We start from the raw sequence: 26,913 nt of genomic DNA on the forward strand, positions 1-26,913 counted from the left end.
ATGGATGGACAATAAGCCAGGTGGCCTATCTGTGAGCATCAGTTGGTGGATATTAAAGACCCCATTGTGTCTTTTCTGAAGAGGAGATGGGTTATCGCCAGCACCTTGAACAAATTACAAATTCCTCCAAAAATGACCTTTGGTCGATTGTTAGGTCTAACCAGTTGTTTGTGAAAGAATTGGGCTGACCCCTCAATAAGGGAATAATTTGGACCGTTGCAGGGGTAGTCATCATAGTAGTAGTACCATAGTTGTTTCTATATTTTCTTAGTTCTTAGTCTTAATCCTTTTGCAGTCTTTTGTGAGTTAAGGTTATAGGATAAGGCTGGATATGATTTCAGTTATCGTTAGGATACGAATGGACACGGCTCGAGTTATGGTTAGGGTAAGGTTGCGCAACCCTGGTTTTGGGCTTGCGGCTAGGGTGCCGGCTTAGGATCCTAGGATCCTGGGTTCGTATCCCGGTCGATCGCTGAATTAACGCCAGGGGGGTTGACTCAGCCTGTCATCCTTCCGAGGTCGGCTAATTGAGTACCAGTTCACTGGTAAATCCCTGTTTGTCGTTAAAGGCGGCAAAAAAGGGTTGGCGTCAGGAAGGGCATCCGGCCGTAAAACATTGCTTCAAAAAGGGGACCGAAAAACAACAACAACCACGGTTCCCGAAAAAGGCCAACCCCTGCTTTGCGGGGAAAAATGGCCTCTAAAGGTGGTTATTTTATATTATATAAGGTTGCGCAAGGCCTGAGTTGCGGTCACAATAAGGCTGGACAAGACTTCCTAAGAAGAATCCTTTTATCTGCCGAGGGCACGTTTGTGGACGTGGAGAAAATGTGAATTTGTCCATGATTCACTGGGGAACCCACCGTCACTTCTGTGATCCACACATCATCAGATGTTCCCCGTGTATTCTGTCATCTTTGTTCCGATAGCTAATGAATGTCTAGGATTTTCTGTTTTCCCCCAACAAGAGTAGTTTATGGGATGCCATGCTTATTTTTTCTTAAATGCTCACAATGCCGATGTTGGGAGCGGGCAGTCTGGAACAAACTTCCTATGTGAGTCTCTTGGGCTTTCAGCTTTAGAGAAATTAGTTCTAACAATCTGTGTAACGACCTTTTAGCATCTGCAACATATTTCTTTCCTCCCGTAAAAGCCTAAGGTATTCACAGCTTCCCTCGAAACGAGTTGGCGTTGTCCTGATGGACCTTTTTTAACGAGTTACAGCTTTCAGAACTTGTTTATGGATGCACTGGTGACAATTTTGAGGCCCTGTGCTGTTATGATCATCAGGTTTAAGGTCGGATTCCGAGGGGACGTTGAGGAACAGTACCTGGATGTAGAACACGCACGATATGTTCTATCGTCTCTTCCTTTGGGTGCGTTTGTCTATTCCTGTGGGTGGCAGTTTGTGTTTTGCAACCTGTGAGCTAATGAGGAAATGAAGCTTGATGTTGATAAAGTTTATTTTTCCATCTCAAGTTTGTCCTTAAATTGGAAATGAACAGTTCATCATTTCATATGTAGCCTGCGGCTGCCAATTGCCTCATTGGTCTTGCTACCTTCAGTTTTCAGCCAATCCTAATGGTCTTCCAATTGTTTGTGACAACAGAAATGGAAACAAACAAAAGACATTTTTCTACAGTGGTCAAGGTTCATGGAAAAGCGAGATGAGAGTAAGGTCAGCGGAACATTGGGTTGGTCGACTGTGATGGGGGTCCCAGGTTCAAGTCCCACACACTGTGTGTCTGTCCATTGTAATCGAGTGTCCTTGTCATTCATGTTGAAGTCCATTGATGTCTACCAACGTCGTTGGCCTGTTTGTGACGTCCTTGTCATGTCCTCGTCCAATCTCCGCCACAATCCTTAGATTGCTGTTAAACAAAAATGACAGTGAGTAGCACTGAAACAAGCAGACAAGGATCAAAGAGACAGTGCTCATCATATTGAGGTTATAAGGATGTCGATCATTTAAAATGGTGACAAGATGAGCATTTTTGCTGAGGATTGTCCACCTACACTTCCTCCATCACTTGACCCATATTTCTCAGCAAACACTCGTGACCTGTGCTGTGACCCCTAAAAGGCCATTGCTGTTTTTTATGCTGTTTGCAGGGTCTTCTTCTGTCTTTGTTTTGAACTGGTCTCAGAATTTTTTATATTATTCTATCACGTGATTCTTGTTTCCCCTCTCTGATCCCCTCCCCCCCTCTTCCGCCCTCCCTTTCCCAGTATGCCATCTGGAGTGTCCTCTGGGTCGCCTGGAACATTTTCCTCATCTGCTTCTACCTGGAGGTTGGAGGTTTATCGCGGGTGAGTACCATCTTCAACTTCGGAACTACTCGCACAACCACTCAAATAAAACTACGCTTGAACTCCAGAGCCGTGCTCCTGGAAGTTTGGAGTTTTTTTGGTAATCCAATAAGTTTCTATAAATCCTGTGAATCGGGAATTCTAACGCTCTAGGAATCTGGTTCCCTCCATCATTGAAGCATCATATTGTGTTACCAAAGAAAAGGTCTTCATTGTCCTGTGATGTCCAGGTGACATCTACATCCCTTTTTACCTAAGCTTTCCAATTCTCTCTCCAAGTCTCTGCTGTAGGATTTTGTGAAGATTATGAAAATAATAATTGATTGGGGGTGCGGTGGGGGAGAGGGACGTTGGTCCATGTGTTCCTGAAAACTGTGTAACATAACAATATATAAAGCTGAATTCGTGTTTGTTTAATTGTCTATATATGCTTCAAAAACTAAAGAACAGCTGAACCAAATCCAACCAAATTTTGCATGTTGCCTAAAAGTATCCGAAGTATGATTTCTCTCACAGTAGGTTATCTGGGGGAGGGAGTTCAGTTGAGGGGAAGACCCCGTTTCTCTCTATGTGAATGTATATCGTATAACGCCACCTGTTGGTAGCCGGTATTATAAATCATCTCCTATATAACAGAGCTGTTGGTCTGTCTGTCTGTCTGTACATATGTGTGTACGTGTGTGTGGATGTATATGTGTGTGTGTGTGTGTGTGTGTGTGTGTGTGTGTGTGTGTGTGTGTGTGTGTGTGTGTGTGTGTGTGTGTGTGTGTGTGTGTGTGTGTGGACGTATATATGTGTATATGTGCATATATATATATATATATATATATATATATATGTGTGTGTGTGTGGATGTATGTGTATGTGTGCGTGTGTGTCTGTGAATAAGAGAGAGACAGAATTGTGTGACCTACTCGTGTGTGTGTGTGTGTGTGTGTGTGTGTGTGTGTGTGTGTGTGTGTGTGTGTGTGTGTGTGTGTGTGTGTGTGTGTGTGTGTGTGTGTCGCCATCTTTCTCAAAGATGGCTGAACGGATCTTCGTCAAACTTTCAGAGGTTCATCAGTGAGTGCCTGGGAGTGTTTTAGGCCAAAATAATAAATAAATAAAATTGAAAAAAAAAAGTTCGTTTTTGGGGATTTTTAAAAAATCGCTCGATAGTGCCTTAGCCATTTTGATTAATGACAGTTATATACAATTACACATTCGCATAAATAAATACAAAACAATCACCAGACATTTGAACACAAATAATCAAACAATTCCGGAAGTGTACGAAGTTGGTTGTACGGCTTCTTCTTCTTCCTAATCGGCATCACACTTAACTCAGAAACGTGATGAACGGCACATTCAGCAGCATATATTCAACGGAAAGGTGAAATTATGATTTCTGATTTGTATGTAATTGCTTTTCCATTATATTTGCCCTCATTCCAAATATGTTAATGTTTCTTTTTCTCTTGAGCAACGCCGGGTACTCCAGTTATAAACACTTATACTTTACTCGTGGTACAAATACAAATACAACTTTGTCTGGGGGGTTACATAGGCTATGTGGCCGCGGCCTCATGCGGGGGTGTGGGGGACCGGGAGAGGAGCGTAAGCTCTCTATGTAAATGTGTACCTTGTAGCACCACTTGGTGATGGTGGCAGAGGGCATTACAATTTCCATTTTTTACCTGGGCAACACTGAGGTTAAAGCACTCTTTGCAAGGGTAAATTTTTTCACCCTCTCATCCATCCTCCCCCAAAACGGAGGGGCCTGTCAAAGCCACCCTCCTCTCCCTCCCCCCAAATATGCATATGTAGTATATCCCCTCCTTCTCCCCTCACCTCTCGCATCCCTCCCCCTTCCACTCCCCCCCACCCCCTTTCTCACCCCTCCCTCTCCTGCCTCCTACCGCCCTCCCCCCACCCCCACGGCAAAGCCGGGTTCTCCTGCTAGTCTTATATGAAGAAAGTTTAAACAGCTTAATAATATGCATTAAGGAGATAGTGAAATCTGAGTGAAAAGAATTCGAAATTTTAAAAATGTTTCGTTTCACTCAATTTAAACGAGGTACAAACCCAAAAAATCCCCTGGTGCTTCACAGCGAACGGGATGCGATTTTGCCCACACTATATATAGGCAGCAAGGATTGTTGACGAAGGTGATATTAGCTGACTTCCAAGCAGACAGACAATGACAGCAGACAAACGATGGAGTGAATCGAGCAGAATGTTTGTGACGTACAACATGCTGTCTTTTGATTAAATGCGTCAGTGTAGTTATGAGTAAAAATGACAAGTAGCCATATAAATGCCACAGGTGCATTCTGTAATATACCTGGAGAAAAGTACATTGTTTAAAATGAAGGTGTAACTATTGAATTGAAATTCTAATTGGTGAATGTATTTATGAAAAGAGGTAAGGTGTTTGTTGAGATTGGGAACACTCAGTCCCCGTGAATCCCCTTCTAGGGTCTGCATTTGTGCAGGTGTGCTGTGTGGAGTACCTGTGGCTTAAACTAAAACATGGGAGGTATAAACTTGTAATTTTTCTATGACACGGCACATAGGGGCGGCTTTCATCCAATATGGCTGGCAGACCACGTGAGTGATGACATCATAAATTTACATTCTCCAATATAATTGTTGCGTAGATCATGATCAATACATTTCAAACTGATCAGACTAAGCGTTGTTCCTGTCGAATTATGACGTCATAATTAAGGCAGCAATGACATCATCATTGATAACACTTATTCCCCATGCGGAGTTCTTTACAATGAGCCATGTTTCAAGTTTTTCCATACAGCAGTTTTGGTGATATAGAGTTGCAACGTTTTTTTGTTTTTTCAAGATGGTGCCTGTACCATGTGACCTGTGATGTCATAATTATCATTAAAAATTATACAGGAGGCGCTCCTATGGTGGAAATTTCGTGTCCATCAGACCAACAGTTGCAGACAAAAAAAAAATCATGCTGATCGGATGAAGTGTTATATTTGTCAAACTATGATGTCATAACAAAGGCACCGATGACGTCATCATTAACATGCCTTATTCCCCATAGAGAGTACTTGACAATGAGCCATGTTTCAATTTTTTCGGAGATCGAGGTGTAACTTTTTCCCAAGAGGGCGGCAGTACCACGTGACCTATGACGTCATAATTATAAATAAAAAAATTATATAGGCGGACGCTCTCCTCTGGTAAAATGTTGTGTCAATCGGACTAACCATTGCCGAGAGAATGTATTTTCAAAATGCAGACACGCATGTACATAGTACACTAGTACATACATACGCACGCACCCGATCGCTTAACCCTGATTTTCATTTCGCGAGCGAGATTTTGACCAAAGAATACCTGCGTAGAACGAGGCTGGTCCTGGAAATATACTGTACCTATTTCCAAGGAACAAAATCAAAGTCTTAAAGCAACTTTCGATACGAGTGTTCCAGTAACTCTGCGGAATAATAAACTGGTCACAAAGGGAAATCAACAAATTCGATATCAAAACCAGAAAACTCAGCATCCACAAAATGTTCGACAAAAATCCATTCATCCTGGGAACTTAGCTGCCGAGACAAGAACGAGGTAGCGGTCTGATGGAGCTCAACCAGTCACACAGAATAAAAACTGTGGGATTGGCTGAGAACGTGAAAAGTCCAACAGACTAGAGAATCCAATTTGTAAGCAAACACAAAGACAGCAAACCATATACAGTCACGTGAAAAAGTAAGTACACCCCATGTAAAGTTTTGACTTTTTCAACATATTTCAACATACAGCTATTTGATCTTCATTTCAACAATATTGATAGATAAAGGTGATATAATACAACAAATATCATGAAACATTTACATTTTGTAGTCCATTGTATAATTTAAATAAACATAAATGCAAATTTCGCATGTGGAAAAAGTAAGTACACCCTTGGCTCCAATAGGTGGTATTACCCCCTTTGGCAGAAACAACCTCAAGTAGGTGTTTCTTATAACTGTTTACTAGTCTCTGACATCGACTGGGAGAAATTTTTTCCCACTCCTCCATGCAGAATTCTTTCAGCTGTGCGATGTTTGAGGGGTTTCTTGCATGCACAGCTCGTTTCAAATCCCCCCACAACATCTCGATGGGATTTAGATCCGGGCTTTGACTTGGCCATTCCAGAACCCTCCATTTCTTTCTTTTCAGGCATTCCTTGGTGGATTTACTGGTATGTTTCGGGTCATTGTCATGTTGCAAGGTCCACCTTCGGTTGAGCTTCAACTTTCTGACAGATGGTCTCACATTGTCCTCAAGCACCCTCTGGTACAATGAATAATTCATAGTGGATTCTGATGGTGAGCTGCCCAGGCCCTGATGCAGCAAAGCTGCCCCAAACCATAATATTTCCACCACCATGCTTTACCGTTGGTATCAGGTTCTTGTGGTCAAATGCTGTCTTTGGTTTTCGCCAAACAAGTCTTCTGGTACTGTGGCCAAATAGCTCTACCTTTGACTCACCTGTCCAGAGCACATTGTTCCAGAAGTGCTGGTCTTTGCCTCGGTGTTCCTTGGCAAACTTTAGTCTTGCCCTGATGTTCTTTCTGGACAGCAAAGGTTTCCTCCTGGCACACCTCCCATGTAGATCAAATTTGTGCAGCCTCTTTCTAATGGTAGACTCGTGCACTTTGACATCAACAGTGGCAAGAGCTACCTGTAGGTCCCGTGATGACATTCTGGGGTTCTTAGAGACTTCTTTCAGAATCTTGCGCTCTGTTCTCGGGCTGAACTTGCTGGGGCGGCCTGGCCTGAACAAGTTGGCAGTTGTTTGGAATCTTCTCCACTTGTTCATTATCTTCCGGACAGTCGAATGATTGATTTCAAATTGTTTTTGGAGATCTTTTTTAAATCCCTTCCCAAACTCGTAGGCCTCTATAACCTTCTTTCTGAAGGCCTCAGAGAGCTCTTTTGATCTAGGCATGGTGACGCCGCACACTTCAACAACAAAGAGCAAACCAAACTAAATGTCTGAGGTTTAAATAAGACAGGTTCCTCCAAGATCCTCTCCAACGATGTTCTAATCATTTGCATCTGAGCTGGTGCACCTGATTCTAATTTTAGGTATTTGAAGTAGTGATAAATGTAGGGGTGTACTTACTTTTTCACGTGACTGTATATATCCAATTTGTTTTATTTTGATTTACATTTTGATAAATTTGACATACGTTCTTTTTAGGGATGGCTGTTTGTGTAATTAGCCCGTCACATGCACAGCAGGAGATGGGGTATTGTAATCACGTGTGTGTGTTTCTGTGTGTGTGTGTGTGTGTGTGTGTGTGTGTGTGACTGTTTGTGTGTGTGACTGTTTGTGTGTGTGTCTGTTGTGTGTGTGTCTGTTGTGTGTGTGTGTGTGTGTGTGTGTGTGTGTGTGTGTGTGTGTGTGTGTGTGTGTGTGTGTGTGTGTGTGTGTGTGTGTGTGCGTGCGTGCGTGCGTGCGTGCGTGCGTGCGCGCGCGCGTCTGTCTGGGCCATAACCTTTTTACCATTTGTGCTATTGCCATCAAATGTTCACCAAAGCAATATTATGAGAATATGGAGAAAGCAAATTAATAATTTGGTCAAAAGGTCAAAAGGTTAAAGGTCAGTGTCACCTAAAATCATCAATTTTCATCCAATTCACCTGAAATTTCAATTAACCAATAACCATTTGAGTTTTGTCATCAAATTTTCAACAAAGCTTTGTTATGAGAATATGGAGAAAGCAAATTAATAATTTGGTCAAAAGGTCAAAGGTCAGCGTCAAATAAAATCAGAAATTTTCATCCAATTGATCTAAAATTTCAATTTACCATTTGAGTTTTGTCATCAAATTTTCATCAAAGCTTTATTATGAGAATATGGCGAAGGCAAATTAATAATTTGGTCAAAAGGTCAAAGATCAGCATCAAATAAAATCGGCACTTTTCATCCGATTGATCTGAAACTTAAATTTATCATTTGAGTTTTGTCATAAAATTTTCAACAAAGCTTTATTATGAGAATATGGAGAAGGCAACTTAATAATTTGGTCAAAAGGTCAAAGGTCAGCATCAAATAAAATTGGCAATTTTCATCCGATTGACCTGAAATTTTAACAATTCGCATATTGAGTAACTGAAATGGTTCACGAATCAAAAGGTATGAGTCGATTGTTTTTTTTAGATCAATAGGTCAAAGGTCAAGATTGCATAAAATCATCAATTTTTATTTGATTGACCTGAAATTTTAAGAATTTGTATATTGGGTAACAGAATTGGTTCACCAATCAAAAGCTAGAAGCTGATTATTTTTTTAGATCTCAAGCTCAAAGGTCAAGGCTGCATAAAATCATCAATTTTCATTTTGTAATTTAAAAAAATCGTTCATGCCGATGAAGACGAAGACGTTTGAATACAAATGGCCGCGGATGGGATTTGCAATTTTCAGATGCTTTCTGGTTTATTGATCTTTTTTCTTTTTTACATTGCGTGCAAGAGAGCCTTCTGTTCATGAAACCTGAGGCCATGAGCACTGCCATGTTGAAGCATCCACTTTCCTGATGTACTGTATATGTAGGCCTAGTGCTAGCACAGGTCGGCTTCACCAGAAACAGATGCTCGACAAGTTGCTGTGATGATTACTGTCGGAATTGGACGGATGCCCCTCACACTTTAACCCTATAGGAATCTTAGTGCGCGTCCATCAGGCCTTGTCGTCACGCTTGGAAAAGTCTTCCTAGTAGGTTGCTGAGCCCGAAATGCTGTGACCAGACGCTCGTGCTTCACCCAAAGCTGTTTTTGCTCAATTCCAGGACCGGGCCCGTGGGATGGAATGATAAATTCGAGTCTGACAATTGGCAGGACATTAAGGTGATGGCCACATATGTGCAGAGCATTTGGCAGGAGTAATTAGCTCCAAGGCCTATTCTGTCTCTGAGTATTGCAGTTCTGTCACTTCTCCTTATTTCCTATGAAATGACTGAGGCTTGCGGAGGAGCGGGGCAAGCACTCCATCAAGTGCACAGACTTTGCGTGAAGGACGTGGGAATATTGAAGGTGCAACATAGATAGTACGTCACAATTCGGGAAATGCTAAAGGCCTTCGGCATTTGCACTCCACTAGCAGACTTCCGGGACCATTTGGGTTCCCCTGTTAATGGTCCCAAGCTGCCCCGTTTTCCATGGAGAGTTTTAACCTGTTTCCAGGACCAGGTGGTTTGTACCAGGTGTACGGGCGTACAACCATAAGCGATGGATGTCAAAAGACCACGATGATTAAAACATGGAGGGAAAAATCCCGAGTCATTACTGGCATTGATACTTACTGCTCCTTTTTATGGAATATGGTCTCGAGGCTCGAGGAATGCCATAAAAAATCAAATGATGGCCATAAAAGGTAACGACAAGGCCTAAAATAAAGAGCTGCTTGAACCCAGGTAGTGGGAAAATGGAAGCAACAAGATTGATCGTCATTGAAGAATGGATCCTGGCTCCTGGGCCTATTAACATTTTGTCGTCATAGGTCCATGAGGCCATTGCGATACTTGTATCAGGTTGTGTGTTGCTCTGGAAGGGTCGTCTCATGTTTAGTTTTGTTTATTTGTGACGAGCAGGTGGTACCTGCATTGCCCCGTGCTGTTCTAATCCTGTTGGCTTTTTTTGCTTGCGCTGAGGAAGTCGCTGGAGGCATTATTGTCCCCCGTCGCACCGCGGAGCGAAAGGGGGACTATGGTTTTCCCCTCCGTCCGTCCGTCCGTGCGTCCGTCCGTCCGTGCGTGCGTCCATCCGTCCGTGCGTGCGTCCGTCCGTCCGTGCGTGCGTCCGTCCGTGCGTGTGTGCGTCCGTGCGTGCGTCCGTCCGTCCGTGCGTGCGTCCGTCCGTGCATCCGTCCGTGCGTCCGTGCGTCCGTCCGTCCGTGCGTGCGTCCGTGCATCCGTGCGTGCGTCCGTGCATGCGTAAGCGAAGGACCGAATTCTAATTTGGTGTGTGGGTGCAACCCACGTCAAAATCCAAGATGGCCGCCACCATATATATGTCTGAACCTTGTGAGCGAAATATCTTGAAAAATAAACGAACTACTAACTTCTAATCTGGTGTGTGGGTGTAGCTACGCATACGGGAGAACGCTATTGAAAATTGGGTCCCCACGTCAAAATCCAAGATGGCCGCCTTGCGTCTGCCACTTTGTCAACTCACATCACTTCACCGACGGGGGGCCTAGGCGTAACGCTTGTGTTTTCAGGTTGTCCGTCTGTCCGTCCATCCATGATACGTTTTCGTTACTGCGATAACTGAAGAACGGCTGAAGGAATCCAAGTCAAACTTGGTACAGGTATGTATATTGATGTAAAGATGAACTGTTTAGATTATGGGGTCAAGACCTCAAAGGTCAGAGGTTATTTATTATGATGCAAATATGAAATGATTTGATTTTGGGGTCAAGGGTCAGAGTCTGTACAGGTTTTTGTTGCCGTGATAACGTAATAACAGCTGAAGGGAACTTAGACAAACTTGACACAAGTATGTATGATGATGAAAAGATGAACTCATTGGATTATGGGGTCAAGATGATAAAGGTCAGAGGTCCCATTAGGTTGGGTAAAAATTCTGTTACCGACATAGCTTGTGAACCAGCGATGGTATTTTGACCAAACTTGGTACAGGTATATATAATGATGTAAATATAAACTGATTATATTTTGGCATCAAAGGTCAATGATCAGAGGTCATGTCAGGTAAAAATGTGATACTTGAGAACAGCTGAAGGGATTTAAATCAAACTTGGTACAAGTATGTATGATGATGTATTAAGGTGGGCGGTGTCATAATTATTGATGTCGCGATGTCGAAGAGTGCCATTCCAGTTATTGGATGTCGAAGAGTGCTTACTAAGGAACGGGGTCGGGGAACATTTAATATTACCTTTCATAGAGTTACAAAGGCTTAGAGAATATAGAGAGATTTTAAAAATCCAAAATAACTTTATTTAATTTTCTTTTGTCTAAAACACTCCCTGTCACTCACTGATAAACCTCTGAAAGTTTGATGCAGATCCATTTGGCCATTCCTGTGAAAAATGATGACACACACACAAAAAAAAAAAACCACCTTTAGAGGCCATTTTTCCCCGCAAAGCGGGGGTTGGCCTTTTTCGGGAACCGTGGTTGTTGTTGTTTTTCGGTCCCCTATTTGAAGCAATGTTTTACGGCCGGATGCCCTTCCTGACGCCAACCCTTTTTGCCGCCTTTAACGACAAACAGGGAATTACCAGTGAACTGGTACTCAATTAGCTGACCTCGGAAGGATGACAGGCTGAGTCAACCCCCCTGGCGTTAATTCAGCGATCGACCGGGATTCGAACCCAGAATCCTTGGATCCTAAGCCGGCACCCTAGTCGCTAGCCCAACACCAGGGATGACACCAGGGATGACACACACACATAGGCACATATAGACACACACACACACACATACACACACATAGACACACACACACATACACACACATATAGACACACACAGACACACACACATTACACACAGACACACACAGACACACACACAACAGAAACACACACACACACACAACAGACACACAGACACACACATACACACATAGACACACACACAGACACACACAGACACAGACACACATTACACACAGACACACACAAACACACAGACACACACAACAGAAACACACACTCACACACACAACAGACACACAGATACACACATACACACACATACACACACAGACACACACAGACACATACACACACAACAGAACCCCCCCCCCCCCCCCCTCACACACAACACACAACACACAACACACAACACACAACACACACACACACACACACACACACACACACAGACACATACACACAGCAGACACACAAACAAACAGTCACACACACAGACACACACGTGCACACACATAGGCACACAGACACATCAGACACACACACACATACAGACACACAGACAGACACAACAGACACACACACACACATACACACAGATGCACACAGACACACACAGAAACACAGACACACAGACATAGACACACAACCATACACACAACAGACACACAGACACACACAAAAACACAGACACACACAGACACACACACAGACACACACAGACGCACACAGAAACACATACACACACAGAAACACAGACACATAAACACACAGATACACAGACACACACACTCATACACAGCCACACACACACATACACACACACACACACACACACACAGACACACACACAAACAGACACACACACTATCAACCAACTTCCACATCCTCTTCTATTTCATTCTTCCCTCCAGATCTTCAAAACACCTGTTCGCTACATCTCATATCGTCCCCAATCCAAAACCATTATTTTATACCCTTCTCAACCCCCACGTTCCTCCCGGCCCCTGAACCCCATCCCACCCCAATTCCAGCTCCTCCTTCCAAATTTCCAGTGTTTTATCATGAGAGTTTCATTCTGTATCCATGATGTCAACCCCGTGCATCCTCCCCTCCCTCTATCTTGTCCTTCAACTCTGCTGTTGGTATTCCCCCCTCCTCCTCCTCCCCCCCGCCCCGCCCTCTCTCAACGGTTCCCTTTGTCATGTTGCGTCCTGATACGTTCAGTGTATTTGCTCTTCCACTCCTCTTCGACCATGTATAAAATATATAATTAAACAAGTACAGATACATTCAAAGTACACCGCCCCCATGCCAAATAAATAAATATCCTCCAGCGCGGCATTGCTGGTGCGCCTCTAGTAATATCGCCGTGCAGCTCAAAGAGACTGTATTTGGAGGGAGAGGTGTACAATAATTGATTAATTAATTGCGTAATTAAAATCAATAAACAGTAGTCGTAAAATAATTTCTTAATCAATTGGCTAATAGCATACCTCGACCACCAATGTTTCACCAATGTTTCACGAAGCTGTAACTTTTTGAATAATAATTAAATAAGTCATTAATGAAAAAAAATATCGATGAAGTAGTTAATCAATAAATCAAAAATATCCTTTGGAGCCACATCACCTGGTCACTGTCATGTCCAAATATTAGCTTCCTAGCTCAAAAGGTGCCTGAGATATTGCCCAGATGAGAAAGAAAATAAATAAATGATTAACAATGAAAATAAATAAATAATAATCAAAAAAAGATTAAATAATTAATCAATTGGTTAATAGAACACATAAACCATCACTATTGCATCCGAATCTTTAACTTTAAAAAAAATTTTTTGTCATTAATTGAATAATTAAATAATTAATCGATTAATTAATTAATTGATTAATCAATAAATCAAAAATAGCCTTTACAGCCAAATCACTTGGTCATTGGCATGTCCAAATATCATCCTCCTAGCTCAAAAGGTGCCTGAGATAATGACCAGAAGAGAAAGGAAATGTATAAGTACTTAATTAATCGCTAATAATTAAATAACTCATCAATTAATTGATTAATCAAAAAACAAAAAATAACGTTTTGGAAAAAGTACTTGCTCACTATTGTGCAGAAATTTCAGCTTCCTAGCTCAAAGGATGGCTGAGATATCGCCCGGACAAACAAACAAACAAGAAGACGTAATGCGTAGCACGATACTTGCAAAATCTGCCCCCCCCCCCCCCCAAAGGTTTTCCATTGATACAGCAAATTGTCCATTTCATGAAGATTAAAATTTACAATCTTGATCAAAGCTCGGGTCAACAGGATGAAAATTGACGATTTTTCAGATTAAAAATGATGATTTGGGAAGGTTGACCTTGAGTTGACCTTTGACCTTTTTACCTCAAAACCAGTTAGTTTCCCTATTTAGTGACTCAATGTGCAAATGCTGTTCAATTTTCAAGTCAATCGGATGAAAATTGAGGATATTAAAAATTTGGTCTATGTTGACCTTTTGGCCTATGTTGACCTCAAAAATAGTTGGTGGTTGAATTCAGTGACCATGTATATAAATCCTCTTGGAAGTTCAAGTCAATCAAATGAAAATTGGTGATTTTAGAAATTTGGCCTATGTTGACCTTTTGGCCTGTGTTTTTTGGCCTGTGTCAAACACAGACCTTTTGGCCTGTGTTTACCTAAAATATAATACGTGGTTGAATTCAGTGACCAGATATGCAAGTCCTCTTCAAATTTCAAGTCAATTGGAAGAAAATTGAGGATTTTAGAAATTTGGCATATGTTGACCTTTTGGCCTATGTTCACCTAAAATATATATTTGTGGTTTAATTCAGTGACCAGATATGCAAATCCTCTTCAAATTTCAAGTCAATTGGGTGAAAATTGAGGATTTTATAAATTTGGCCTATGTGGACCTTTTGGCCGATGTTGACCCCAATAATACTTGGTGGTTGAGTTCAGTGACCAGATATGCAAGTCCTCTTCAAATTTCAAGTCAATTAGATGAAAATTGAGGATTTTAGAAATTTGGCCTATGTTGACCTTTTGGCCTATGTTGACCTCAAATATAATTGGTGGTTGAATTCAGTGACCAGATATGCAAGTCCTCCTCAAATTTCAAGTCAATTGGATGAAAATTGAGGATTTTAGAAATTTGGCCTATGTTGACCTTTTGGCCTATGTTGACCTTTTGGCCTATATTCACCTAAAATATAATTTGTGGTTGAATTCAGTGACCAGATATGCAAGTCCTCCTCAAATTTCAAGTCAATTGGATGAAAATTTAGGATTTTAGAAATTCGGCCTATGTTGACCTTTTGGCCTATGTTGACCTCAAGGATACTTGGTGGTTGAATTCAGTGACCAGATATGCAAGTGGTCTTCAAATTTCAAGTCAATCGGATGAAAATTGAGGATTTTAGAAGTTTAGCAAATTTTGTGACCTTTGGCCTATGTTGACCTTTTGACCTATTGACCCCAAAAACAATAGGCTTCTGGCTTTTGGCCAACTCTACCATTTGGTGAAGTTTGGTGAAGATCGGTTGAAAATTGTGACCTGTAGGCCAGTGACAAACAAACACAAACAGACAGACAGACAGACAGAACCACAAACACAACCGACCAATATACTTGAAAAATCTTCGATTTTGCAAGTAACAAGAAAGAAAACAAACAACCAGAGTGAAAACTGAGTACTCCCTTTCAGCGTGCGTCATTGCTGAGCCCCCTTCCGTGCCCAGCAATGACGTTATGCAGCACCTGGAGATGGCATAGGAAAGGTGCGATGTACGACAAGAAAGAAAGCAAGAAACCAGAGTGAAAAGTATTCTCTGTCTATTTATTATGTACACTATTTATATGTACACATAATGTAGGTGGCTAAGGGTGGGGGTGGACTAAATTGAGAAATTTAAAATCAAAGAAAGGAAAATATTCGAAGGGTAGGGAGGGTTGGAATACAGGTGAAGAAAATGGAGAAGAGTTTGGGAGGGAATTGAGGTCCGTACATACGGAGTCATACATTGGGGTCAAAATTTTGCCATTTTGTGTACGTAATTTATGGATGGCTCGGTTAACAAGGCTTCTGAATACCACCAACTACTTTTTAAAGAAAACCTCTGTTTGGATCTTATAAACATACGCACACTATTGTCGGTAGTAGTGACTGCTTGTGCACAGCGGTAGTGCTGAGTCAACAAACGTAAGGCTTCCTTCACCTGGAATCTGTCTTTTCCAGGATGTTTCCTCAGCTCTCCTGTAAACAAGGTAAGCTAATTAATCTTTTGTGAGGGATGGTAATTGCTTGTTTTCATTTCGTTTTGTTTCCGCCATCCTCAGACACCTCCACAAGTTCCCCCCTGGTGCAACGCCGTCGCTCAAGCAAATACCAACGATTACGTGTTACCAAATACCAACTATTACGTGTTACCAAATACCAACTATTACGTGTTACCAAATACCAACTATTACGTGTTACCAAATACCAACTATTACGTGTTACCAAATACCAACTATTACGTGTTACCAAATACCAACTATTACGTGTTACCAAATACCAACGATTACGTGTTACCAAATACCAACTATTACGTGTTACCAAATACCAACTATTACGTGTTCCCAAATATCAACTATTACGTGTTACCAAATACCAACTATTACGTGTTACCAAATACCAACTATTACGTGTTACCAAATACCAACTATTACGTCATACCAAATACCAACTATTACGTGTTACGAAATACCAACTATTACATGTTACCAAAGACCAAATATTACGTGTTACCAAATATCAACTATTACGTATTGCCAAATACCAACTATGACGTGTTACCAAATACCAACTATTACGTGTTACCAAATACCAACTATTACATGTTACCAAATACCAACGATTACGTGTTACCAAATACCAACTATTACGTGTTACCAAATACCAACTATTATGTGTTACCAAATACCAACTATTACGTGTTATCAAATTCCAACTATTACGTGTTACCAAATACCAACTATTACGTGTTACCAAATATCAACTATTACGTGTTACCAAATACCAACTATTACGTGTTACCAAATACCAACTATTACGTGTTACCAAATACCAACTATTACATGTTACCAAATACCAACTATTACGTGTTACCAAATACCAACTATTACGTGTTACCAAATACCAACTATTACGTGTTACCAAATACCAACTATTACGTGTTACCAAATACCAACTATTACGTGTTACCAAATACCAACTATTACGTGTTACCAAATACCAACTATTACGTGTTACCAAATACCAACTATTACGTGTTACCAAAAACCAACTATTACGTGTTACCAAATACCAACTTTTACGTGTTACCAAATACCAACTATTACGTGTTACCAAATACCAACTATTACGTTTTGCCAAATACCAACTATTACATGTTACCAAAAACCAACTATTACGTGTTACCAAATACCAACTATTACGTGTTACCAAATACCAACTATTACGTGTTACCAAATACCAACTATTACGTGTTACCAAATACCAACTATTACGTGTTACCAAATACCAACTATTACGTGTTACCAAATACCAACTATTACGTGTTACCAAAAAACAACTATTACGTGTTACCAAAAACCAACTATTACGTGTTACCAAATACCAACTATTACGTGTTACCAAATACCAACTATTACGTGTTACCAAATACCAACTATTACGTGTTACCAAATACCAACTATTACGTGTTACCAAATACCAACTATTACGTGTTACCAAATACCAACGATTACGTTACCAAATACCAACTATTACGTGTTACCAAATACCAACTATTACGTGTTACCAAAAACCAACTATTACGTGTTACCAAATACCAACTATTACGTGTTACCAAATACCAACTATTACGTGTTACCAAATACCAACTATTATGTGTTGCCAAATACCAACTATTACGTATTACCAAAAATCAACTATTACGTGTTACCAAATACCAACTATTACGTGTTACCAAAAACCAACTATTACGTGTTACAAATACCAACTAATACGTGTTACCAAAAACCAACTATTGCATTTTACCAAATACCAACTATTACGTGTTACCAAATACCAACTATTACGTGTTACCAAATACCAACTATTACATGTTACCAAATACCAACTATTACGTGTTACCAAATACCAACTATAACGTGTTACCAAAAACCAACTATTACGTGTTACCAAATACCAACTATTACGTGTTACCAAATACCAACTATAACGTGTTACCAAATACCAACTATTACGTGTTACAAATACCAACTATTACGTGTTACCAAATACCAACTATTACGTGTTGCCAAATACCAACTATTACGTATTACCAAAAATCAACTATTACGTGTTACCAAATACCAACTATTACGTGTTACCAAAAACCAACTATTACGTGTTACAAATACCAACTATTACGTGTTACCAAAAACCAACTATTGCATTTTACCAAATACCAACTATTACGTGTTACCAAATACCAACTATTACGTGTTACCAAATACCAACTATTACATGTTACCAAATACCAACTATTACGTGTTACCAAATACCAACTATAACGTGTTACCAAAAACCAACTATTACATGTTACCAAATACCAACTATTACATGTTACCAAATACCAACTATTACGTGTTACCAAATACCAACTATTACGTGTTACCAAATACCAACTATAACGTGTTACCAAAAACCAACTATTACATGTTACCAAATACCAACTATTACGTGTTACCAAATACCAACTATTACATGTTACCAAATACCAACTATAACGTGTTACCAAAAACCAACTATTACGTGTTACAAATACCAACTATTACGTGTTACCAAAAACCAACTATTGCATTTTACCAAATACCAACTATTACGTGTTACCAAATACCAACTATTACGTGTTACCAAATACCAACTATTACATGTTACCAAATACCAACTATTACGTGTTACCAAATACCAACTATAACGTGTTACCAAAAACCAACTATTACATGTTACCAAATACCAACTATTACATGTTACCAAATACCAACTATTACGTGTTACCAAATACCAACTATTACGTGTTACCAAATACCAACTATAACGTGTTACCAAAAACCAACTATTACATGTTACCAAATACCAACTATTACGTGTTACCAAATACCAACTATTACATGTTACCAAATACCAACTATTACGTGTTACCAAATACCAACTATAACGTGTTACCAAAAACCAACTATTACGTGTTACCAAATACCAACTATTACATGTTACCAAATACCAACTATTACGTGTTACCAAATACCAAATATAACGTGTTACCAAAAACCAACTATTACGTGTTACCAAATACCAACTATTACATGTTACCAAATACCAACTATTACGTGTTACCAAATACCAACTATAACGTGTTACCAAAAACCAACTATTACATGTTACCAAATACCAACTATTACGTGTTACCAAATACCAACTATTACATGTTACCAAAAACCAACTATTGCATTTTACCAAATACCAACTATTACGTGTTACCAAATACCAACTATTACGTGTTACCAAATACCAACTATTACGTGTTACCAAATACCAACTATTACGTGTTACCAAATACCAACTATTACGTGTTACCAAATACCAACTATTACATGTTACCAAATACCAACTATTACGTGTTACCAAATACCAACTATAACGTGTTACCAAATACCAACTATTTTTGAAGTTTTCCCAATGATATTTCACAAGTGTTCTACCGAGTTCCTTGACCTAAAAGCATATGCATAGACACCAAGATCATGGTAATCGGGGCACTTATAGCTGATTTATGGGCAAAATGTGTTTTGTGGCGGGCATTTTGAATTTTGAAATTTTTGGCGGTAAACGTTGGAGTGAAGTGAGTGGTTCCCGCAATTTTTGAAATCGGCATACTCAAAAACCCCCATGTGCAAATTTTCAGGCTTCTTTCCAGAAGTGCACACCTCAGTCACGTATCCGCCCCGCTATGTTGTCATTTATTTATGTTGGTGATAATTCTGCTCAAAGCAGGTGCTGTGCAAGGTGGTTTTCACCCCTGTGCATAAATACCAATTATCTCTTCGTTCCAGCTTTCGACATCTGCGATCGCCGCGTCCTGCGAAAAGCTCGCGCTCGCTCACGACACCTGGGATTGTCGGATGATATTCAAGGAAACCGTATTTGCGGCTCGGCGGGGAAAGGCAATCGCCGCGTGGCTGCGTTAAGGCCTACGATGCGGCTCAGGTGGTCTTGGATAACCGTGAGGCAACCGCACGAACTCCGCGCTGCATCATACCTGCCAATTCTTGCGCTGGATAACCACGAGCCTGGTGTCCGCCATGTTACAGCAATTCCCAATGTGCGAAGCTTGCGATCTGCCCGAATGGATCCTTCAAATGTGAAACACAAGCATGACTTCCTCTTGATTCCGAGTTGTAAGGTTGCTCGAGGAAGGTGTCCATCAACGCCTACTCTGAACCTGCACCAGTGCACCACCACCCAGTGTTCATATGAATCTCAAATAGTCCTACCCTCCGGATTTTTACACCATGTCTTGGCTGTCATTGCCCTGACACCACCTTGTAGTTATATCCAGTCATCGCCGGCTTCTGGTGACATTCATGGTCAGATTTCTCCAAACATGCCTATCCTGCACTGCTTACCAAATCTCTGGCAGGGAAAGCTTCGTGTCAGCCTTTGCTCCATCCATCCCACACATACAGGGTCTTCCTCTTCTTCTCCTAACCACACCCAGCATGGTTGATTTATCCAGACTTTTGTTTTCTCACGCATTATGTGTCCAAATTATGACAGTTTTTGTTTCATCATCAGCTCCTCTAATGTATACTTGGCAAAAAAAGAAACGCAAGTTGATAAGACGCATTTTTTAAATGTGCATTGTTGTGCACAAATGATCAATGACAGATTTGTAATACCATTTGAAGCACCTGTATTTTCAACCACATTTCTTGAGCGTCATGCCTCACTGAACCACCACAATGGGGGTTGAATGAATTTTCAAACAATCACTTACTGTGGCTTCCAAGGCTAAATTGCATAAGAATGTTGATGTTCCTGTGGTAGTCTATGGTCTATGGAGGCTTGAACCGAATTCATTCAATAGACGACAATGCCACGAGTTGTTAGGGTAGGGTTAGGGTAGTTGTTAGGGTTAGGGTTGTTAGGGTTAGGGTTGTTAGGGTTAGGGTTGGGGTTGTTGTTAGGGTTGTTAGGGTTAGGGTTAGGGTAGGGTAGGGTTAGGGTTAAGGTTAGGGTAGGGTTCAGGTTAGGGTTGTTGTTAAGGTTGTTAGGGTTAGGGTTAGGGTAGGGTAGGGTTAGGGTTAGGGTTGTTGTTAGGGTTAGGGTTAGGGTTGTTGTTAGGGTTAGGGTTGTTAGGGTTTTTAGGGTTTTTAGGGTTAGGGTTGTTGTTAGGGTTGTTAGGGTTAGGGTTAGGGTAGGGTAGGGTTTGATATAAAAACTTGCGTTTCTTTTTTTGCCAAGTATACATGGTGGTTTAATTTATTCAAACACTCATTTGTTTGATCTTCTTGCAGTCCATGGAAATCTTAACAATAGTCTCCAAGACAACATTTCAAAACTGTCAATCTTCTTCCTTTCTTCCTTCTTCACTGTCCATGACTCACATCCATACATTGCAACTGGAAATACCAAATCATTCACCAGCCTCCTCTTGATTTGTTTTGTCACATCTTTGTCTTTCCAGATCTTTGTCAATCCTGGCATTGCTGTTTTCTCCAACACTCACCATCTATTAATTTCTCTTCCACATTATCCACTCGCTTCACTCTCAGAACCCATGAAGATGGAACCTTCCATTATTTCCCCATGATCATCTCCCAATCTGAACACATGGTTCTTCTCAGTTGACAAGATTTTAGTCTTTTTTAGGTTTAATTAAAGACCAGCTTTTTCACTTTCCTTCTTCACTGTCTAAAGTAGTTTCATCAAGTCGAATTTACTTTCTGCCAATGGAGTTGTATCATCAGCATACCTTACATTGTTGTTACGTCTTCCTCCAATCCTGACTCCAGCCTCTGTCATCCAAGTTTAATTTCCTCATGATGGACTCACGATACAGATTGATCAAGTCATGGGAGATAATTTAACCCCTTTTCCAATTCCAAACTATTCCGTCTCTCCATAATCTGTTCTTACTGTAGCTTCATGTTCATATCAGGTGATCCGACACTGCCTTATATCAATCCATTAATAACGGGACTCCAGATCTTTCGGTCTTTGGCTCCTATCGAAACCATAAGGATGAGGTCGAAAATGATGTCCACATTGCCAGGTTTGCTTTTCCTACCACCGGTCGAGATCTCTATATCTTGATTACACGTTTTGTGAACTGATTTGTTGCTTTTCTGTAACCCTCGCGGATGTGCATAAGGTGACGTTCTCCGCTGAACTCACCCAGAATAGGTCCACAAGGAACTACTGAAACGATGACCTTTGCTTGTCCATTCCCTTGTTTAAGATTTCAATGATCGGCTGGATATTTGTGCCATTTCTAAACAGGTAGTGCAGACATCACCTTAACGGGCCCCGTAAGGTTTACGGCTCGGATTGCTCAATCATGAAGGCTTCTAATTTGATTTGCTTGTTGTATGAACGCAGTTGGTGCTTCAAGCCATGAATTTGAAGTGGATTGCTTTCGGATTCTTTTTGAACGCGTTTTCGACCGTGTGCTCCAGAACAATTCTGGTTCCCATGTTCTTGTTTTTAAATGGCGTCGGTTTACCACCAACTCAGCTTGCAGGTGCAGCACCGACGGTGGGAGGTTGTATCGCATCCACCACTGACTCCATTGAGGTGTGATCTATTGTGTGCACTATATAGAAGGAAAAAAAGGGTTTTTGTCCATTTTTTCAATACACGGGCCAAGGTTCGTAATAGAGCTGACACGCACACTGATGAGACAAACACTTAACACAGCCACTGAGCTTGAAGGAAGTGCCATGACTACCGTCACTTCCTGGGATACTCTGGGTACCAGCAACGTCATAACAATGGCACCGCTTTTCTCGCCGTACATCAGCGTGGTATTTCCTCAAGAAGAATTTCCTCCTCCCCACGGATGCCAACCGATGGGGATTGTCCGTGTTCTATCCTTTTCAAGCAAGGAAGCAGCACTTACCATTTAAAAAAGTCTTTGGTATGACTTGAACCGGTCCAAACCGGATGGGTGTTTTTTAGGAGACACCATCTCCTTACTGGATGGCCGTTGGCTGTTTACAGGAGCTCATCCACCCTTTGCCATGTGTTGTTTTTGGTCCTGGCAGGGTGTCGCATTCACCCTCCACACTGGTAAGCCAGTGAGGGATGTCGGTTTAGTCGCCGACAACCCGACCATGTGGCAGGTAGCACTGGGTTACATGTTACCAGTGGCAGTCCAAAAGACTGACCTAAGAAAACCTTTTTTTGGGGATTTTTTTTTGGACCAACAATTCACTTTTTGTTTTTAATCTTTGCTCTTCTTTTTCCTTGTTTTAATTCCCTTCGTCACTCCCAAGCTATCCCACATGATTCAACACTCCCAGAACTGTTGTTGTTTGCCTTGTTTGTTTATTGGCCATGCTATGCCATGACTTGCACAAGCAGTCAGACTATTTAGTGTCGGTTCTTGGATGGGCAATCCAGATGAAGTGGCCAGTACCCAAGAGGCACCCCTGCCTCGGGTCATTTCCGCTTGGCTTCCACATCATCACACCCTCATACAGTGCCGAAAGTGCCCCAAAGTGGCACCAGCTGTGGCCAAGCCTTCTGTGGCCGTCCCCACCCTTTGCCAGCTTGAACGTCATCCAACAGTACCTCAAGAGACCTTTAGCATCTTCCGAGATCATTAACATTTAAAACCAAGTGATTCCGATGTAGAGCGTAAAACATAGAATTTGACGGTGTAAAATAATAGGGCACGGTGTATGTTTTAGGGTAGCGTAGTGACATGTGATGTCGGCAGTTATTTTGGCCAAGGTTTGTAGGGAAAGTAGAGGAAAAGCCAAGGTTGTGTTGGAGCCATTTTGTGTGAGGTGCCCGTGTGGCCGCTTTGGGCCGCCGCTCCACTGCCTGGCAACTGTTACTAGGAGATGGATTCTGCCGTGCCAAGTCACCGCCAGGCGCGATAAATGCGAGAGACGACGGAAAGAGCGTTTGCCTCTGGAAAGCAACGGTATTAATAGTAAAGCGAGCAAACATTCTATTGTAATTTGTAGGTCTGCCTTTGTTGCCAAGTCGTCGTTTTGCATTGTCTGACCACATGAAGTGACTTGTCTGTTAGCATGGTCTTCAATGTATTGGTAACTTAGCGACCTCCCATACATGATAATACCACTCTTTGTCTTGGATTAATTGATTGATAAAGATTTATTATTTGTGTTGCACAGAGAAAATGGTCTGGATCTCACAAAGTCTAGCAACATCATGGTTAGTAACCAGTCTTCCATGTTAGTAACCAAAGGCGTCCAGGTTAGTCACAAGAGTCTTCCAGGTTAGTAATCAGTCATCCAGGTTAGCAACCAGTCTTCCATGTTAGTAATCAGAGTCATCCAGGTTAGTAGCCAGGAGCATCCATGTTAATCAAAAGATGCATCCAGGTTAGTAAGCAGGGGCATCCATGTTAATGAAAAGATGCATCCAGGTTAGTAATCAGAGTCATCCAGGTTAGTAACCAGATGCATCCAGGTTAGTCGCAAGAGCCATCTAGGTTAGTAACCAGAGGCATCCAGGTTAGTAACTAGACTCTTCCAGGTTAGTAGCCAGGGGCCTCCATGTTAATCAAAAGATGCATCCAGGTTAGTAATCAGAGTCATCTAGGTTAGTAACCAGAGGCATCCAGGTTAGTAACCAGAAGGATAATAGTTACCTCGTGATTTGGAAGAACATTTTCTTCCAGGATAGTGAATATTAGCTTCAACATTTCTCGAGGTACCTTCTAACTCATGTTCAATTGATATATATTTATCCATATCTTGCAAATACTGCCAGCGATGTTCACTGTTTAGAGTTCATGATTTTGAACAAAGTGTTTCCAGATATTTTGGTTCATTTCTGCCTTTTTGGGAAAATGACTGAATGTGCTTGAGGTGTTGTCCAATAAGGTGTGGTCTTTCTACATCTCAAAGATTTCTGGACAACACCTTTCCAGTTTCATAAATCCCATCACACCAAACTGCAGTCTTTTTTTCGGCATGCCGACCCCAGATCCTCCTTCGGGTATCCTGAACCGGATCCTCCCTCAGTCACTCTGAGCAGCGGCCCTCCATCCGGCACGCCGAGCCCTGGTCCTCCCTCGGGCACGCCGAGACCCGGTCCATGCTCGAGCATGCCGAGCTCGGGTCTTCGCTCGGGCATGCCAAGCAGGGGTCCTCCCTCGGGCCTGTGGAACCCGGGTCCTCACTCAAGCACACTGAGTCTGGGTCCTCCCTTAGGCACGGCGATCCCTGGTTCTGCCTCGGGCAAGCTGAGCCCAAGTCCCCCTCGGGCATGCTGAGCCCAAGTCCCCCTCGGACAAGCTGAGCCCAAGTCCCCCTCGGGCATGCTGAGCCCAAGTCCCCCTCGGGCATGCTGAGCCCAAGTCCCCCTCGGGCATGCTGAGCCCAAGTCCCCCTCGGGCATGCTGAGCCCAAGTCCCCCTCGGGCAAGCTGAGCCCAAGTCCCCCTCGGGCATGCTGAGCCCAAGTCCCCCTCGGGCAAGCTGAGCCCCGGTCAGGGCCGGATTTAGACATGTGGAGGCCCCTGGGCAGCCTTCAGTGGTGGAGGCCCACCCTACCTTAGAATACTAAAATGTGACAAGACATAGTTACAGTCATCCATAAAGTATATTTTTCAAGTACAAATAATCTGAATAAAAATGTACATCTATAAACATCATGATCAATCTATATAAGAATCTAGTTCCTATGTTTCAAGCATAAAGAATATTTGAATAAGCAAGCAGGCACATCTTTAAACATCATGATCAATCTATAAGAATCTACGAAGTTCCTATGTTTCAAGTATAAAGAATCTGAATAGTGAATAAGCAAGCAGGTCAATCATGATCAATCATAAGAATCTAGTAAAGTACCTAACACCTATATTTACAGACTGGGCACTTTACGAGACTTGACCCTTCCATAGTCTTGGATCAATTTGTCGAAGTCAATCTCTCTGAGAATGTCACATTCAATACTCATCAAGGCCAGGTGACTGAGCCTATCAGGACACATTGTAGTACGGAGTCTGTTCTTGATGAACTTCATTTTACTGAATGAACGTTCTCCAGAACAGTTTGTGACCATGAGCACCAACTACATCCGCAGCATTATCTCGACATTTGGAAATGTATCCGCAGCTTTCTTGTCCATCAACAGTTTGTAAAGGAAATGTTCTCTCCCTATCTTATCATCTTCGTATTCCAGTAAATGAGTGAGGAAGGCTGCAAACTGCACAAGTTCAACACCAAGTGTTTGATCCAGATCATCCTTGTACTCAGCAACCAATTTTGCTTCAGCTGCTTCAATTTCATCGCAGTCCAGTGATTCCAGTTTACGCAAGAAACCGAAAAGAGAACAGGTGTTCTCATAGGCTTCCAATTGTTGCTCCAATGAACTCAGAAACTGATCAATTACTGGAAGAAAATTCTGAACTCAAAATTTTCAGACAGTGAGAGTGCAGCTTCTTCTGATCGTCCATATGTGGAGGCCCCATGGTTGTGGAGGCCCCTGGGCAACTTCCCAGCTTGCCCATTCCTAAATCTGGCCCAGGCCCCGGTCCTCCCTCGGACAAGCTGAGCCCCGGTCCCCCTCTGGCACACTGAACCCGGTTCTTCCTCGGGCAAGCTGAGCCTTGGTCCTCCATCGGGCACGCTGAGCCAGGGTCCTCACTCAGGCACGCGAGCATTTGTCCTCCCTCGGGCACGCTGAGCCCCGGTCCTCCATCGGGCACGCTGAGCCAGGGTCCCCACTCAGGCACGCGAGCACTGGTCCTCCATTAGGCACGCTGAGCCCCGGTCCTCCATCAGACATGCTGAGCCAGGGTCCTCACTCAGGCACGCGAGCGCTGGTCCTCCATCAGACACGCTGAGCCCCGGTCCTCCATCGGGCATGCTGAGCCAGGGTCCTCACTCAGGCACGTGAGCGCTGGTCC

General features: G+C 42.0%; 1 protein-coding gene across 3 annotated transcripts in view; it reads left to right on the forward strand.

Annotated features, from left to right (window-relative positions):
- The window catches only part of LOC137438682 (sodium/potassium-transporting ATPase subunit beta-1-interacting protein 3), a 208,347-nt gene that overhangs the window by 131,701 nt on the left and 49,733 nt on the right, over window positions 1–26,913 (forward strand). For all 3 annotated transcript variants that reach the window (XM_068133926.2, XM_068133925.2, XM_068133924.2), the window contains exon 3: window positions 2,230–2,310. In XM_068133926.2, coding sequence (XP_067990027.1) covers window positions 2,230–2,310 — 81 coding nt within the window. The remainder of the gene's footprint in view (window positions 1–2,229; window positions 2,311–26,913) is intronic.

The sequence above is a fragment of the Myxine glutinosa genome, chromosome 13 (assembly GCF_964187855.1).
Source record: "Myxine glutinosa chromosome 13, kmMyxGlut1.1, whole genome shotgun sequence".
Lineage (NCBI taxonomy): Eukaryota > Metazoa > Chordata > Myxini > Myxiniformes > Myxinidae > Myxine > Myxine glutinosa.